This window comes from Dendronephthya gigantea, unplaced genomic scaffold, assembly GCF_004324835.1.
Source record: "Dendronephthya gigantea isolate DGI-Jeju-01 unplaced genomic scaffold, DenGig_1.0 000007F, whole genome shotgun sequence".
NCBI lineage: Eukaryota > Metazoa > Cnidaria > Anthozoa > Malacalcyonacea > Nephtheidae > Dendronephthya > Dendronephthya gigantea.
In genome coordinates this window covers 3,307,180-3,325,974 of record NW_021163017.1, presented here as the reverse complement: position 1 = coordinate 3,325,974, position 18,795 = coordinate 3,307,180, and the positions used below count along the sequence as shown (strand labels likewise).

Sequence of the window (18,795 nt, the reverse complement as noted above, 5' to 3'; positions counted from 1 at the left end):
ATTTTTACACTATTGAAAGTAGGTATGTGTCCAAGTATTACGGTGAAATAATTTTTCGACTCGAAAAATTAGATTCGTTTATATCCAAATGTTTTTGAACCTATGTCCGTCGTATTAAACAGGAGACTAAAACTAGTGATTTTGTGGCGTTACACAAGTGATTCGCTGTAAACTCAGTGTACTTTCCCTAGCGTTTCTCTGCTACTTTGGATACAGATTATTTTAAATAATGTCAACCACAGAATCCAATTCTGATACCAGTCAGACTCTGATATCAATTTTAAACCTGGCGTCTTGGAAATAGAAGATGCTGAAGAATACGAGCGCCCGAAGCGAGGTTTAAAGCGCGCACGCGAAGATGACGACGCGGAAAATGTGGCCGCTTTAGCATATTCCGAAGAACCTCTGGATGACGAAGAATGGACTTCCAACTACGCAGAACGAACGTGTAGAGTTTAAGGAGAAACTTCGTGAGCACTGAGCAGTTCGCAGACTCGATAGAAGTTAGCAAACGGTAAGAAAACATCGCAATACTCGGACACATACGCACTTTCAATGGTGTAAAAATTGCATTTTGTGTCACGGACAAATAAAGCAAAAAGGTATAAAATAAAAGGCTATCTGTAAAACAAGGAACGGGAAATCGGGGAAAGGAATGGGGAAAGGAACGGGGAACGGTAAAACCAGGAATGGAAAAAGCCGGAATCTGTAAAACCAGGAACGAGAAAAGCCGGAATCTGTAAAACCAGGAACGGGAAAAGCCGGAATCTGTAAAACCAGGAATGGGAAAAGCCGGAATCTGTAAAACCAGGAATGGGAAAAGCCGGAATCTGTAAAACCAGGAATGGGAAAAGCCGGAATCTGTAAAACCAGGAACGAGAAAAGCCGGAATCTGTAAAACCAGGAACGAATGTTATGTTTATGTTCTTTTGATTTTGATCATATTCACAACAGTAGAGCGTGTTTGTCCTACGGGGCGACTGGTGTTAATTAACAAACGGGAACAGACTGTAGCATTGTTGTTATCATGCATACATATTTATCATAGACCATCTAAAATTATTATCATATCAAACATTATGTTTGTTATTATATACATATTCAGTTTTATAATTTTATTCGCAACAGACGTTTGACAGACGTGCGCTTTAATTCTCTGTGTTGGATACGTTGTAAAGTATCGTATTTCATTCTGTCTGAAGATTTCTTTAAAATGAAGTCTAAATTTTGACTCTCTAAAGATTGCTTTATTTACGTATTGAATTGTTCGTTTTATCTTTATATATAAGATATTGCGCGTATAATATAAAGTATAAACGAATAATTTTAATAATGATAAGAGACTATGATAATAATATAGAAGGGGCTAGTAGCTCAGTCCATTCCTGGTTTTACAGATTTCGGCTTTTCCCATTCCTGGTTTTACAGATTCCGGCTTTTCCCATTCCTGGTTTTACAGATTCCGGCTTTTCCCATTCCTGGTTTTACAGATTCCGGCTTTTCCCATTCCTGGTTTTACAGATTCCGGGCTTTTCCCGTTCCTGGTTTTACAGATTCCGGCTTTTCCCATTCCTGGTTTTACAGATTCCGGCTTTTCTCGTTCCTGGTTTTACAGATTCCGGCTTTTCCCATTCCTGGTTTTACAGATTCCGGCTTTTCCCATTCCCTGTTTTACCGTTCCCCGTTCCTTTCCCCATTCCTTTCCCCGATTCCACGTTCCTTGTTTTACAGATAGCCTAAAATAAAATGTCTTTATTATTGGGGTCACGCTTCAGGTGTCCTTGGGGTAAATTAATTCAGTTGTCAGTGTATACAGAGCTATTTCAATAACGGATAATTTAGAAAATTGAACAATATGGGCTCTATAACTTTAAAATTTATTTATGATAATACGTTTAACACATCGGTAAGTTGCGTAACTATTTGACGCGCAGGCCCGTCACGTCGAAATCTTCATTTACCGAATTGAATGCAAATAACTTCAACTCATTACATTCAGACTACGCTACCAGTTGACATATTTCGTTCAATAAAACTAATACTCTCATTCTGTTTAACGTCAAACTCAGTATTCACGCGAAGTGTTGAAAATAATAATCAGATTTTCCGACCCTCAGGCGGCCAAAAAATTCTCATATAACCACAGCATGAAATCATCTTAGCAAAGTGAACTTATAACTTGGGTATGCTGTGGAATGATGTCATCGTTATATCAATACTTGGAATTCTCCCCGTCTTCTTGGAAAATAAATGAAAAACCCTGGGAACGAGGTAGTGCGGTCCACCGCAAATGAATTTGTCAATTTGTATTTGCCATGTTGATCTAAAGTAAAATAGTTATAATGATTTAGACTGTGAAGTTCAGTAGCATAATTATCTGAAATGGTGATATAAGATGTTCCCATTGTATGTGAGAGGTTTACCGGGTGAAATTACACTTGACGACTTGATTATATATTTTCAATCGACGGGAAAATCAGGCGGCGGTGATGTTGACTATGACGCTTGCAAATTGGATGGCGACAAAGCAGTCGTAGTGTTTGAGAAGAAGGAATGTAAGTAGTGTAGTAATATAATATTAAAACCGTGGAGACTACCGTTTATAACTCGATATTAATATAGCGGGCACTCTCGGGAGAAACGGTTTTTGTCGCCGGCAGTAGAGCCTAGAGGAGCGTTTTGAATTTTCATTATTATCGAGATTATTATTAGCGAAATCGAAAGAAACTATATATATATATATATATATAAATTTTATATGCTTAGATATATGTTCTATTTATATTTAAATAAATATATATATGTGGTGTTAGCCTTTGTGTGAAATATATTAACATTCATAAAAAAATACCGAAATTGTTGTCATGAGTCATGCTTGTTGTGAGCTAGGGAAGGAAATTAGATTGCTTTGGATAATGTGTTTGGATACTAATACTATTGTTGTGGTTTTAACATCGCCGTCGCTAGACGCTTAATTCGGGACTGTATCTCTTTTGATATGGATTGTTTTGACCGCTATACCACCGGTAGGCTTACTAGGCTATACATATACACGAATTAAGCTTCTAGCGACAGTCCTATGTGTGAACGTTGGCCAAATCAGTTGAGCTGTTATCGGCAAGATTGAACACGGATGGATCCTGTCCGATGACTCAGATCTATCCACTAGTACATAGTACTATGGCTAGTCGCTACGGTCGAATTCTCATAATGAAAAATTTTGTTTAGTCGAAAAATTCCGCCATTCTCTGAGTGTAAATAATCCGATTCTCTGCGAGCCAGCGGCATGCATGCATAAATGCGTACAGCATCATTCTAGAAGCTATGAATGGTGTATACATTCGCAACATCTAGCAACCAAATTCGTATTTATTGGCACCCGGTTTTTGCCTAGATTAAAAATTAGTCTATATTAAAAATGAGACATTGCATAACCACGCAAACCTCGAATCTCTTCCTTTTTGAAGATTTAGATAATGTTTTAAAAAGGATTCATGAAATTGATGGCTACAAGCTGGAGATATCCGCCGAAGATAAACCAAAGAAGCCAACTCCAAAACCACGAACTAAAAAGACAGAATCGAAATCTACTGACCACGAGGAGTTTCAGAAAAGAAAATACGTGCGTAACTTACATTCCTAAATTTAGTCTTTGCCTTATATATATGGTGTACAGGGACCGCGGAGCGTTTTTCGTATTGCTGGGGCTCCGAACCGCGCGCCTGCTAGCCGGAGAGTCCGGGAAAATTTTGAAATATACATAGACCTCTGAAATGTCGGCAAATGCCTCTCAATTTGAGGATTATTGAAAAATAATAGATACTTTCCAAAGTGTCCAGCATGTTTGGCGCTCATATACAAACATTAAACAATATAACCACGCTTTGGTTATGATGTCAATATTATTTTGATATGGATAACCACGCTTTTTGGTGGTCAAAATGGTCAAATGCTTGTTTTATGTAAAGTTTCCAGCATGTTTGGTGCTCATATACAAACATCTATATAAAGTTGCAACTTGCAAGCATCGAATATGGCCGGAAAACGGTATATACAAACATTAAACAACACAAACAAGCAAAGAGGCTCCTCTTGCATGTTTGACCATGGCGCTGTAGTTGTTGGGTTCGCGCATGTCTTAAGCGGAAGGATAAAATTGTGTGGGAAACTTGCTTTTCCTATGTAAAGTTTTTAGTTTCCTGCATGTTTGGCACGGTATACTAGACCATGGTCGAATATACGGAAAAACAGTACATTCGACTACGAATTTACTGGAAAATGGTATGAATGGTATATTCGACCAATGGCCGAATATACCGGAAAATAAAACCATGCTTTGGTTATGATGTCAAATATTTTGACATGGATAACCACGCTGTTATAATGGTTAAATGCTTGGCCTTTTAGTCTCTATTTTTTTCATTTTGGCCAAACATGTGTACTTTACAGAACTAATTTCAATCCATCTGTAAACAAGGCGGATTTATTACGACAGATATCGTTGGAAATTGAAATACTCATTTCTTTGAATTGGTTATTAAAATATACGTTGAAGAAGTAAAAGTTACAATAGTACTCAAGATAAGATACACTGCATATACTTGCAAGCAAAAAATACAAATTGCTAAAAGTATTGCTTGTAAATTTGAGCGAACTAAAAAATATTCGAAATTAAAGACTAATTACGGAAAAATTATTGGTGGGGCTAAAGCCCAGCGAGCCACCCTGCTCCGCGGTCACTGGTGTATTTGTGTTCTTGCTTTGAGATCCACGCGATTACAAATATTTTATCAAAGATTCATGGTATGAAATAATTTTTCCCCCTACGCAATTATTGTGTGAGCATATTTTCATTGGTCGATTGTTTGACGTATCAGTGTTTTTGTGTGACTTTATACATCGTATTATTTCAGTATGTGAAACATAACTCTTTAGTTACCGAATCAACCAGACGTCGAGAAAGCCCGTCTTGGCGAAGTTCGAACTGTTATCGTTAGTGGGCTTTGCCCAGATTCAACAAACGAAACTGTAAAAATGTTGTTTGAAAGCAGCAGAAGGTCTTGTGGAGGGGAAATAGAGGACCTGGAGAGACTGGAACCAGGCGTTGCTCATATTACTTTTGCCAGTGCTGAAGGTGTTAACAAATTTTACTTAATTGCATGTATTAAATCGTTATGCAGTAATGTGTGTTCACGGTCCGATATCGATGTTCAGAAACAAAATATACATTAATACAAGCTTAAAAAAACAACTTTCTCGTAATTGACATACGGACGAAAACGCTTGTATAGCTAAGTGCAATAGTGCAGCTTCTTCAACTAGCTGTTCCTGGCTTGAACTTAAGACGTGTATGATTTTAGAACCTTAAGCCCTTTAGAAACTTTACCTAAATAGACGGTTCAAATGTCATCCGTACCAATTTCATGAATATGAAACCTAAATTCATGGTGTAAATTTGTTGTGGGAATAATGGGGCTTGATTCTCTTCGGCTTTAATGTTCAATGCACTACAGAGTTCCAAAATGCGCGAAATGTCTCTGAGCAGCAAAGCTTGAACGTACGACTTATGTTGCATACACAACACAAGACCTCAAGTATTCTTATGTATTGCATGATCGATTATTGTAAATTTCCCGAGTACTAACAAACGTATTTATATTTAAAGTAAACTACTTCAAAAATTACATCTCATGTATTTTTTCAGTTGCGGCACAAGTATTAAAGCAAGATAAACTGGAACTGGATGGGTATCTTTTGCAACTAAAAGAAAAGCAACCGGAACTGGTTCTTCCTCTGGATAGGAAAAAGTTGTATGTTGAAAATATAAGCCCGAATACGACCGAAGACAGCTTGTGGAATTATATGGCAGTAAGAACGAAACTGGATGTGACTGGTATACAGCGTGGTGATAATGGAAATGCTTTTATAACATTCAACGAAGAACCAGGTAATATCGTGAATAATAAATTGATTTAACGACATTTGATATAGAGTATACAGGGTGTAGAAAAAAGTCCGCCCTTTTAAAATCAAGCTTTTGTTCGAATTTGAATGTTTTATTATTACGCCAAACGTATGGGTGCTTGAAATGTAAAACCAGACGTTCAATTTGAATTACCTTAATCTAATTAGGGGCTGTTTACATGAGCCCGGTTACCCGAGATTCAACGAAGCGTGAGATGATTTTGAGGTATTGAAATGAGCAGATAACATCGACCTGGCAGTCGAATAACTCTCACAACAATAGCATGTTATTGTTTGGTGTCATTAAGACTTATTTCAATACCTCAAAGTCCCCTCACGCTTCGTTGAATCTCGGGTAACTGGGCTCATGTAAACAGCCCCTTACTATGCTATTTATCAGTGCAATTATATAATCATGCATTCAAATTCCAACAGAAGCCTAATTTCAATAGGGGGTACATTTTTTTATACACCCTGTACAGGGTGAGTAAAAAAACTGACACATTTTAATGTCAAATTAGCCGCAAACTTATGGCTAGAATTTAACAATTCATATGACAGACCCATGTGTACGATCAACAGGACGTGGTTAATTATGCGAAAGTGTTTAAACCAATTGAACTAATTCAACGTGACGCGTACGTGTGCTAGAAAAGCAATTTGATAAAACTGTTCTTTTTTGTTTACAGAGCTTAGAATGCATTTTGACTCCCAAAGGGAACAAACTTTATGTTTTAGGTTAATTAACGATTCACTTATTTGATATGCTTCGTATAACCGAGATATTTTAGGTAACTTCTGTCACATTACAGTCGCTAATTTAAATTTCAAAGGTGTCAGTTTTTTTACTTACGCTGTATATGCTTTGAACGTAAGAAAACGTAAAAACACAAATCATCATGCGTGAAGTTTAACCCGTCACCTTACTTGACCGCTTAATTGGGGCGGGCGTGTTATTCATATATTCATGTTCACATATCGTAGGAACAACAGCGTACATAAGAAGTCTGTCGGGCATTAGCTAGCTACGGGCCTGCATGGAATAACTGTTAGTTGAAATTGTTATTTGAACAACTGTGAACTGACATACCAGCTCATTCGGAAGAGCAATATTGAACTAGCAAACCAAAGATAAGATTCCAAACGCGGTGAAGCTAATTTTTCAGCTTGCCCGGTTGGTAACTTAGAGTAGGACCATTACAAACATTCATGAAAACTATACTTGCATGATTATCGATGAAATCACCACACAACATGCAGTACCACATAAAAACACATAGAACACATTTTTTATTGGTTACAATAACTAATTAACAATTAGTCGCCGAAGGCGAGGTGATTACAAGCCTATATTCACTGAGCCGAAGGCGAAGTGAATATAAGCTTGTAATCACCGAGCCTGAGGCGACTAATTGTTTTAGTATAATTTCAGTATTGAAAAAATTTTATTTATAAATACAACTGATTTATGTTTTTCCAAAACGATTTTGAGTATTTTCAGCCATGTTTTTATGGGGAAAAGCAATAGTTACTGCTCAGACTGCTCTGAGCAGTAACTATTGCCTCATAGTTACTGCTGAGGGAGCCAATCAGAATGCTCAAAGGTCATTTTTCAATACTGAAATTATACTAAAAACAATTAATTACTAAAACCTTAGTTAATACAACCGATTTTGGTTGTTTTTATACAACCAATTTTGGTTGTTTTACCAAATAGATTTAATGAAAAAGATATGAATCTAATCTACAACTACTGTAAATTTGTCGTTACAAATCTAAACTACAACCATTACAAATTTAGAAACCTGTTTTTACAGCGCATAACCAGAAATAATAGACCGAAATGAGTGCCAAAATTGATTGGTATTTTACTCACATTGAGTGGTATAAAATTCACATAGCATTTTTGTACAAAATTGATTGGTTTAATACTCACATACTCACATTACTCACCTTTTGGGAAGCAATTTTTCCTATTACGTTTCCTAATATTAAGGTGGCTCCCTAGGGTTTTGAGAATTTTTTAGTGCAGGTTTGATGATGCAAAATTAAGCACCAACATTGTAAACTATAGATTAAAATTAGGTTTAACGTATTGAGTACCATGTTCGAAATAAGAAAATATTGATTGGCAATTTATAGAAGCTGTTGCCATGGGAATAATGACGTTTCAATATGGCCACCAATTATCATTAAATTACGATTATTTCACAAACCCTTCGGTGAAATGTCTTCTTTTTCCACTGAACATTTTTGCAGATGGTTAGTAATTGACAGGACAATTTTAAGAAAAAGTTATCGATACAAATAAAATTAAAGGGGGAAAATATGGTTTTACGCAATTAAAAAACATATGCTGCAAAGCATTCAGTGAAAAATAAAAAAAATTCACCGAAGGATTCACGAAATAATTGCAATTAAATTATAATTAGCGGCCATGTTGAAACCTCATTGTTTCCATAGCAACGGCCTTCATAGTTAATCCGTCAACAGTTTCTCATCTCTAACGTACTTCACAATATAATCAAAAGCATTATTGATCTTTAGTCTGCAATATTGGCGCTTAATTCGCCACAACAAACCTACTATCTAGAATTTTACAAAACTCTAGGGAGCCACCTTAAGCAACTGAATGAAATGAATGAATGAAATAAATGAATGAAAGCACAGCTATCCAATAAGTGCCACAGTCCGGTAGTTGAGGAGGTCGAGATTCACAATGCGTTATAGTTTGGTTGGCGCGAAGCGAAAACGATTTGCTCTCTCTAGACCCTTGAAAATAGCCATTTCAGGGTCTTGCCCTTGTTCTCAACAGTCGTAAATATCTGCGAGATCTAACATGTGATAAGGTCATGACTCATGATCATTAATTTCAGGTACACACTTTTTAATTTAGAAGTTCGCACACATTCGCATTTTACAAGGACACAAAGTGTGTACAAGGATACGTTATTTTAATACCTGATCAAAGCATGCTGAGAATCAAAGTTTATGATTGAAAAAAATGACTAATTCAGCTGATCTCACAAAGAAAATTAGCCAACTAGTTATTTCCTACTTTCATATAACTATATTATACTATAAACCGCTTTAAATAAATTTCTCGTTTTTCAGTGAATTTAGATTTTAAATTAAATTTCACATTTCTGGGAGGAAGAAATCCGACAAATCCCTTCTCCACATGCAATCCATCGTGTTGTGGGATCTCATGACGTCGCTATCTCAGAGCAGCTGGTAGGACGTCATTCACCCTTGCCAAATTTTTAATTTTTGTATGTTTTTCTGTTTTTCAGATATGAAAAAAGTGTTGGACAGTAAAAAGCCTTTGGAAGGAGCAGAGTTAACAATTTCCAATCCTCCAGTATGTAACAGCGTTTTAGTAACTGGGCTCTCTAAGAAGACAACCAAACAAGCGATTGAGATGTACTTTGAGAATGAACGAAATGGTGGAGGCAAGATATATGGGGATATTATATATCAAAAAGATAAAGGAAGAGCAGTCGTCTCATACTGCGACCCCATAAATGGTAAAAAGGGAAAATCATATTTATTGACGTATATGCATTATTCTATAATCAATGCTTGCATATAACGCATGTCTTGAAGATTATAAGAATCAGTTTAGTTATACCGTAAAATCTTTGGAGGAAAATATACTTAAGGTACTGAAGTTTTATTTTGGAAAAACTATCTTGAAAAATAAAAATGCCTAAAATTACTATAGAATTACCTCAAAAACTTCAATACTGGGAACACTGACATTTATGCAATTTTCGCTAATGAATTCAGTGAACGCTAAAATTAATTGCCGAAAATACAATTAGTTTTTCATCGACTGGAACGCTAGCTATGTAATTAATGTCAACTTAGCAAACCTCTGGGATATTAAATTTTTCCTATCCTTTATTTTTTGGCAGTCGTCAGGACTTTAAGCGCAAAAGAGCACAGACTAAATCAATCCGTTTTAACCTTACGTCAACACTATCCATTCATGGAAACAATAACAGAAACAACCACGAGGATGATAAAGATAGACACACATGTATTGGATCATGTTTTAAAGAATTGTGAAAAAGAAATTTTTGATCGGTTTGGGGATAAAGCTCTCGAAATTTTGAAAAGTAATAATGAAGAGTTTACTTTCCCGAGCGACACGGCAAATGAGATCGAAGCATACTTGGCTGGATTTACAGTCGAGAAAATACCAATTGGCAAGAGGTTGTTGGAAAGTTTCCGGAATGAGTTAGAAGATATGATAAGGAAGGCAAACCAAGGTAACATTACTGTAAAAACAGATAAAAACGAACAAAAAATAGAAGTTGCAGGGGAAAAGGGTCAAGTTACCAACGTTCAAAATCAGTTTCAACTTGCAATGGCCGAAATGGAAAAGCAATTAAATATTGTTACCAAAATGATTCCTGATGTTGCTAAAACGAAATTTGAGTTGCTCTCACTTCACGGTGCTATCGAAATGTTGGGAAAAAATTTTTATGTGGAAGTAGGTTTCGGGCCACGTAGAGATACTATCACATTGAAAGGAACAGGAAAACATGTTTCCACGGCTACGGAGGAGCTCCTGAAGAAATGTTCACAAATTACAGAAGATAATGTTGACCTTTCTAAGAATGAAAGACTTTTTCTTCAGAACGGCGGACTTGACATTGTAAATAAAGGGATGAAAGCAATACGATTGAGAGGAATGGTTTCCCTCAGCCAGAAAAAGAGTAACAATGTTAAAATACATGTTTTCGACGGCGCAAAATCTGAAGATGTTGAAGACTACTTAAGAAGATGCATGTATGAAAGACAATATTCGCTTGACGAAGACAGCCGCACTCTACTCAACAGTGAAAAATGGAAAGCATTTTATAAAAGTGTTATGACTGGTACCTCAGTTATGATATTCACCGATAAAAGTCCGCCTGAAATTTCGTTAATTGGTGAGAAACTAGAGGTGGAACAAGTTTTTGATAGTTTGAAGGAATTTATGAAGCGCAATACAATTGTGAAGGAAAGTATTGGTTTGGGCGTTGGTTATAAAGAATATTTACAGCTTTACTGCAAAAAGGAACTCGAAGCAATCGGAAATAATTTCGAAGAACATTATGTTAAAGTATACTTTGGAGAAGAAGATAAAAGACTAATCGTATGTGGTACGAAAGAGGGCGTCAAAAACGCAACTAGGCAGTTGGATAAAGTTGTGTCGACGATAGCTACTGGTACAGTCTGTGTTGACAAACAAAGAGATCAGAAATTTTTTAAATCCGAAGAAGGAAAAGACTTTATCGAAGTCGTACAATCAAAGAGTAAATGCTTGGTCCGACTCACAGAAAAAAATGAAAGTGAATCAACGATGATTTCGTCAACTAAGTCCCCTCCAGCAGAACCAACTTCGAAATTACTCTGCAGTCATGAAACTCGAGAAAAAATCTTGCTGAAAGTGTACAAGGACAATATTACGGCACATCCCTGTGACGTCATCGTGAATGCAGCTAATGGCGACTTGAAACATATTGGTGGAGTGGCAAAGAGCATTTTGGATGCCGGAGGAAGAGAGATACAAGACGAATGCGACGAACACGTCAAAGAAAATGGAAAGCTTTTCGACGGTCAATGTTTCAGTGGAAGTCCAGGAAAATTGCCTTGTAAAGTTCTGGTCCATGCTGTCGGTCCTCGTTGGGATGCTAGCAATCGTGAAAAAATATGCAAATTGTTAAGTGTCACCTGCACGAGAGCACTTGAGGAAGCGATAAAGTATCGATCGATTGCTCTTCCTGCAATCGGAAGTGGTGTTTATGGTATTCCTAAAGACGTCTGCGCTGAAATAATGATCGAAGCCGCCGAAAAATTTAGTAGGAATCACGAGGATTCCAGCCTGAAGGAGATTCACTTTGTCAATAACGATGACGCGAGTGGACAGGTTTTTGTCAAGAAATTTCGTGAGAAATTTGGTGGACGACCCTCATTGATAAGAAATGAGGAGAAGCCTGCCAATAGCAGATTCTATGCTTCTCTAAAACCAAGTTATCAGAGTGTGACCAAAGAAACCGCGCGAAAAGCGGTATCCACACAAGACGATTTGCGAAAACGAAAGTCTGATGATTCTATTTTTACTACACAGAACATGAAAATATCAGTGGTGGTTGGAGATTTAGCAACATATAAGGTGATGCAAAAAATTGAAATTACATTCAACACTAATTATTTTGTAGCGTTGCACAGTTTTTTTATAGTATTTTTACATCAACGTTATGTAAAAGCAACAGGCTAGTTATGTTTCATCCGAATGTCTCTTTGCAAATTATAAGATAATTAGCCACAATCTGGTCGTGAGTAATTTATGTTGCCTAATTCTATTTTTTAGGCCGACGTTCTGGTCAACACGACGGGACATACTCTTGACCTTGAGGCTAACCCATGCAGCAAAGCCCTTAGCTATGAGGCCGGTTCAACGCTGCAAGCCGAATGTAGAAGGATTGGCAAGTTAAAAGTCGGTCAGGTAGCTGTCACCACTGGAGGAAATTTGCTTTGCGACGAGGTCTTTCACGTTGTTTGCGATAAGTGGCGTGGGGGACAAGGAGAAGAGGTATAAAATTAATTATAAGACAATTTGTCCCTAATTTACGTTAGAATGTTCAAAATCTCAACCTAATGCCAAAAATGCTTGAAAAACACTATCATTTGATTGAGGTCTTTAATTTGTTTATAGATCTCTTAGTAATCTGCTAAACTATAGCATGTAAAACCACAAATATTAACGGAGGCAAAACTAGACGCTATAGCTAATTTGGTTGTACCTTTTTATCAAGGCGCATTTCTTGTTTGCAAACTCTTAGGTTCAGGGTTTGGAAGAGGCTATCGCAGGCCTTTTATCGCGGAATACAAAATTCTGGGCTGAGATGTAGTTTGCCCAATAAAGTCGTGGCGTTTTCTTTGTAAATATAGAAATATAGACGTATAGTTTGGCCAACTGGACGAATTGGCTAACTAGAAAATTCTTTGAATTCAAATACGCAATAACGAATATTATGAAGGTACATGCACCTATATTCACAATTATATCTACAAAGAAAGCGCATGGCTTGTAGTAAAGGCGACTAAAATATATACCCAACGATTTGCGGAACTGTAGCCTCTTTAAAACCTTCCTGATAAGTGGTTATTAATTGCTCTAGGTGTTACGGGTGATCATAAAAAAATGCCTAAAGAAGTGCAACTCAAATGGTAAGAAGTCCATCGCATTCCCAGCAATTGGAACCGGAGTATTGGGATTTCCACATGATGTCGCTGCCAAAATATTTTTCGAAGAAACAAAGGATTTCGAGAAAAGAGTTCCAAATTCCAGCATCGAGGAAGTTAGTTTTGTCGTCTACAGTCGGGATTCAGAGTCGATTAAGGCGTTTAAGAAGGAAATAAAGAGGCAATCAGAGTGGGGCAGCGGTGCGTCTGTTGGAAAGGTATCAGATGGTCAGCAAAAGAGGTGGAAGAGGAATCCAGTTGGAGTTGGAGTTGGAGTTGAAAAAGGTGACTTGTGTGTTGAAATTGGCAATGGTAAGAAGGTGGAGATTGTTAAAGGTGATATTACGAAAGAAAGATCAGATGTTATTGCTCACTTGACCAATCCAAGCCTGTTCATGCGAAGTGGGGTCGCCATCGCTCTTGTGAAAGCTGGAGGAAATGATATTGAAAGTGCATGCCAAAATATACGCGATTCATATAAACTAGTCAGTGCAACTACAGTTTTAACAACCGCAGGAAGATTAGATGCTAAATACGTTGCTCACATGGTTGCTTCTAACGATCCCTCCTTCAGTGAGATTGAAAAGTGTATCACCAACTGCCTAAATAGAGTTACGGAAAAAAAATGTGAAAGCATTTCATTTCCCGCCGTTGGAACAGGCTCCTTAAAAAGCGACCCCGGAAAAGCTGCTAAAACAATTTTTTCATCGGTCGTACGTTTTCTTCAGTCAAGCGCTGGGTCACTCAAAACTGTTCGCATTGTTTTAAAGGATGATGATCTTGTCGAGGCATTTCAAGCATCGGTAAAGAAGTTTAACGAAAGCGAAGAGCCTGGAGTGTTTAAAAAGATTGTAAATTATTTTTGGAGCACAGAATCACCCGCAGCCTTGAAAGTGGTAGAGAATACCCGTGTTACCACCACAGAACTTCTCTTAGAAATCTATGCTCAAAACGAAGCAACCGTTGCAATGGCAAAAGAGAAAATTTTGAACGTCATTGAAAAGCAAAAGAAGAAAGAAAAACTAGACGACGAAAACATCGTAAAACTGTCAAGTATGGAAGTTGAGGAGATAAAACGCTGGTGCGATTTGAACGATGTTAAAGTTACTATTGATAAAGAACTTAACCGTATTATCATGTTTGGACACAGTGAGGACATTTCCACCATGATTACTAAAATATATCAAGTTTTGAAAAAAATTGGCGAGAAAGAGAGAGCTGAAATGCACGCGGAGTATGCCGAAATGGTTTCGAAGAGTGTACAGTGGTTTTACGTGGATCCAGTAACCGGTGATCATGAAGAGTACCACAAGCATACAAACGCCGCTATCGAGAAAGCTTACAGCAAAAACGAAAAATCCGTTATTTTCGAGTTACAAGATGGAAAATGCGGAATTATTTTCGATAAGATGCAAGAAATGAACTTGGACACAAACGTGAAGACGGAAGTCATGAGGAAAGATCTCAAAGGTATTCAAATGCGTCTATTTTGATCTATGCGTCTGCAGTCATTATTCTCCTAATGACCAGTTGATATCACCCTGCCTATAGACCTGTGCCTAAATTACGTTTTACTAATAGGTAACTTTCAATTATGTGTAAATCTTCGTAAACTAGGCCTAGTACTACGCCTGTATAAATCCTTAATATGCCAATGCACTGTGGGAGCAAAACAAAGTGACTTATTTCAGTTAGGCGGGTACGATGTACTTAATTATTTTTAGGGCTGTTCTACACTTTAACCGTAAAAATTATCGTATTGTAGCGACACGTAGCGTATATTATACACCTAATTTATGTTCCGAAGGGAAATATTGAGTTTGGTTTTCCTAAGAGTCTGAATGTTTCCAGAGACGAAGTCGATGGAAACATTGAGACTCGAGGGAAAACAAAACTCACTATTTCCAGAGGTAGTGTACACTAAGTGCTTTGCTACTTAGGAAGAAAAACATACATGTTACACAACAGTTTCATTTAAAAAAACACTTTACTTTGTTATGACAATATGCGGGCAACAATTTTTCACTTGTTTCCCTGGCGGGAAACATTGCATTTTTTTCCAGTCGTGTGACCACAAATGAACCAGTCACATTTAAAATACAAATCACGTATATAACAACATTTTTTCTTGGGCACTCGTATAGAACTAATGACTTTAAAACAAGGAATAAGATACGGTTCGCAACGACACGGTTGAAGTAGAAAACAAGCCTTATTGTCGAAATGAATTCCTCGACGTATAATGCGGCCGGAAACATAATCAACAGTATTTTAGGATTTCATAGCTTCTGCAAAATTGTTATCATGAAATTTAGTGTAAACTAAGGGTAACTCTGTATGGTTTTTGACAGAGATATCCGTACCCGACTATTGGGAACCTCAACCACTCGATGCCAATGGCAAAGAGCTTGCTGTACACTTTGTCCTTCTCAACCCTAAGAATCCAAACCACAAGAAGGAATGCAAGGAAATTTCTGATCATTTCAACAGAACATGCAACCAGCAAATTCTTCAGATCGAGCGAATCCAAAATCCATCGTTGTATAAACAGTACGTTACGAAAAAACTAAGCTTGGATCAAAATGGTGGAAAAGGTAGTAATGAGGCGTTCTTGTTTCATGGCACAAGTCCTGATAAGTTAGAGGAAATAAGTGAAAAAGGACTAAACAGGAGTTATGCTGGAAACACTCATGGTAATTGTTGATTTTTTAATCTTTTAACTTCCTTACCCATTAAAAGTCAATTAGGGGCTCAGCAACTGCTTAAAATATACAAAGCCTGACTTGCGAGGTTTTTATTACATATTTTATTATGTTATACAAAGAATATATAAATATGTTATATATACTTTTTTCGAGGTCCGGATAGAAAAATATTATTTTCTCGAGGTCTCAAAATGGACCCAGGCTGCTCACCCAGCCCCTTGTGACGTTCCAAAGATCGAGCGGAGTTCAAGAAAATAACGTTATGGGAAACAATGTTTGGCCGTATTATTATGTATTCAAACTCAATATTGGTCCAGAAGTGGAACGCATCACTAAGTGGTATACTGAAATACATAACTATTTCAAAATTTTCTCTCCATTTGCCAATGCTAATCTATGTTGAGGTGTACAATGGCTAAAGCATGCAATAATTCCCATAATATAGGGTAAATGAATTACGATTTTGTGGCACTTCACTCGATGTAGGTAGCTAAATTCTAAAGGTTTTTAAAGGGTCTTAATTTCGAGTGGAATCATACACAACCCAATTCAGCCAGGAACAGTTAAGAAAAATTACTCAACTATTGGTCCTCCGGCAGGAATCGAACCTACGCTTAGGCGTACGAGACAGGGGGGGCAGGGACTTGCCCAGCCCAAAATTTCGATAGTTATATATTCGTGTTTCGCATTATTAATTGCTTATGAAATTGATTGTGTTCACTGTCTGTGCACAAGAATATATGAATACATCGATCCAACTAATCGATGCTGGCGACGCCATTGAGTCATGTATAATATATAATACTAGAAATACATTGCATGCAAAGTCCCCTCGCCTGAAGCAATAAACTTATATTTCCATCACTGAAATTCTATAATACTCGTTTCTGCTGAATGATCGAAGCCGTGTAAGTAAAATCCTATATCTTGGCACAATTATAAAGTATCTTAGTTATATTATCACATTCATTCAACTATAATCGTAATTCATTATAAATTGTGCTACGAATAGTTTTAAATACTACAATTTTTAGCGAAATTTCAATTCCTTTTTAAACAGATTGACTTTTAAAAATAAATGCTTTCCCAATCAAAATCATTTTAACGAAATTGACGAATAAATTCAAAGAGGTGTCGTACGTTTGTTGATAAATCTACAAGTTAAACTTACGAAATACTTGCATGCTTTAAAATACAAAATCTACCTATTTACCTGTTCAAAAACACTCCAAAAATGCTTTAAAATCGTAGATTTTTCACCATCTATTTGAATCAAAGTTTTTCTATCCGAAAGCATCATCTACTTTACATTTTAATCGTTTTTACGAGTGAATTTTTCCGTATATTTTCAAAACCATCCAAATGAAAAATATTTTCAAAAAAGTTTTATAACTCAAAATATCAGTTATGCTGACGCGAACCAAAATTTTAATTTAGCCAATCGCACGCTTGCAAACGTTTGCTGGTTACCAGTTTTAACTCGTCTTAAACTCACGCATGCGCATAACTTACAAAAACGCCCAACGTCCATGACATAATGGCGGACAACTTTCATTTTGCATTTGCATTCCCGGGCGTAATCAAAATTTTCCGGGCGGAATTAGTACCCTCGCCTCGCTTTGCACCGGCTCGGGGATGAATTTATATTCAGGCAGTGTTTTCACCATGCAACTGTATAAGGCGTAAAATATTTTATTTGGGATTGCTTTTCATACTTTTTTCTATTAAAATAGGAGTTGCATTTGGTAGAGGAGTTTACTTTGCAAGGGATGCCTCTATGTCGGCTGGTTATGCCCAACCAGACAGTTCGACAGGACGAAGGTACATGTATTATACAAGAGTGGCAGTTGGAGAATACACAAACGGGGGCAAAGGCATATTGGTACCACCAAAGAAAGGATGGGGCAGCAATGATTCGTACGATTCTGTTGTCAATGATGTAAACAACCCGACAATCTATGTTTTGTTTTATGATAATCAATATTATCCCGAATACTTGATAACCTTCCAGTAAAGGAAATGTAACCCCAGTTCACATTAATTTATCGTAAAATAATGATTTAGAAGGAGTTCACTAATCAAAATATAGATTGAAAAACAGTTCGGAGATTTGGAAAAAAAAATGTCTTTGTCACTTCAGCTATATTGAATTGTATTAATTTCGCATTCCGCGACTGAATGAATAATTAATACAACATCTAGCAATAACTTTTCGGCCTGGTTCACAATTTTCCTCATTAACTAAATTTTCGTGCTCTAACTAATAAGCTACGTAGGACGTTTGTGGGAGAATGAGCCTATTTTTGGTAGATTCAGAGTTTAAAATACTCGAGAGGACAATTTCTTGTTGTTTACTTGTTTTGTGACGAAAATATGCTTGCATGAAATGGCTAAAGTCTACTGGAGAAGGAATGTCGCGGCAAAGTTCGAACAGTTCACAAACATCCATGCAAATTCGAACTGTTGACCAGTACCAGGCATCTTAAACCTCTCTATTTTCTAATATTGGAAAGTGCATGTTGATTTGATTGATTTTGTTTTATTACACGTACAATAACATACAATGAGCTAAATTATTACGTGTTTATACAGATATTTGAAAAAAAATAGTTTACCACTTATATGATTGGGTTTTACACATCTTTCGTTTTCTTCGTATTAAGGATTAGTTAATACTGATGTCCCAAAAATGTCCCTTGGCGAACATTGCATGGAGGATACTTCTTTTGAAATGATGCAATTTGTAAAATGTTCTTATCTATTACCTCGATTTCGTCTCGGTTTTTAATCAGCGATACTTACCTCACCTTTGGCGAATAATTCTCTCTGTCCTGGCGTAGCCAGCATCAATAATTGGGGGGGGGGGCATATTCATATATTCAGGTTA

The 18,795-nt window shown here is 36.8% G+C and overlaps 1 protein-coding gene across 1 annotated transcript; it reads left to right on the top strand.

Moving 5' to 3' along the window:
- The first annotated feature begins 2,298 nt into the window (after positions 1–2,298).
- On the top strand, positions 2,299–18,795 carry LOC114516959 (protein mono-ADP-ribosyltransferase PARP14-like). Its single transcript, XM_028536585.1, has 10 exons — positions 2,299–2,555; positions 3,468–3,622; positions 4,936–5,134; positions 5,705–5,947; positions 9,258–9,491; positions 9,882–12,130; positions 12,329–12,550; positions 13,140–14,673; positions 15,555–15,896; positions 17,642–18,795. The coding sequence occupies exons 1-10, from the start codon at positions 2,396–2,398 to the stop codon at positions 17,920–17,922; spliced, it is 5,619 nt and encodes a 1,872-aa protein (XP_028392386.1). The 5' UTR covers positions 2,299–2,395; the 3' UTR covers positions 17,923–18,795.

What these genes read in the sequence shown, in the direction of transcription:
- LOC114516959 (XM_028536585.1), top strand. Translation starts at nt 2,396, where the DNA reads ATGTTCCCATTGTATGTGAGAGGTTTACCGGGTGAAATTACACTTGAC. An exon ending in AACATTCAACGAAGAACCAG is followed by an intron (nt 5,948 to 9,257) that starts GTAATATCGTGA and finishes TCTGTTTTTCAG; the next exon opens with ATATGAAAAAAGTGTTGGAC. An exon ending in CATGAGGAAAGATCTCAAAG is followed by an intron (nt 14,674 to 15,554) that starts GTATTCAAATGC and finishes GGTTTTTGACAG; the next exon opens with AGATATCCGTACCCGACTAT.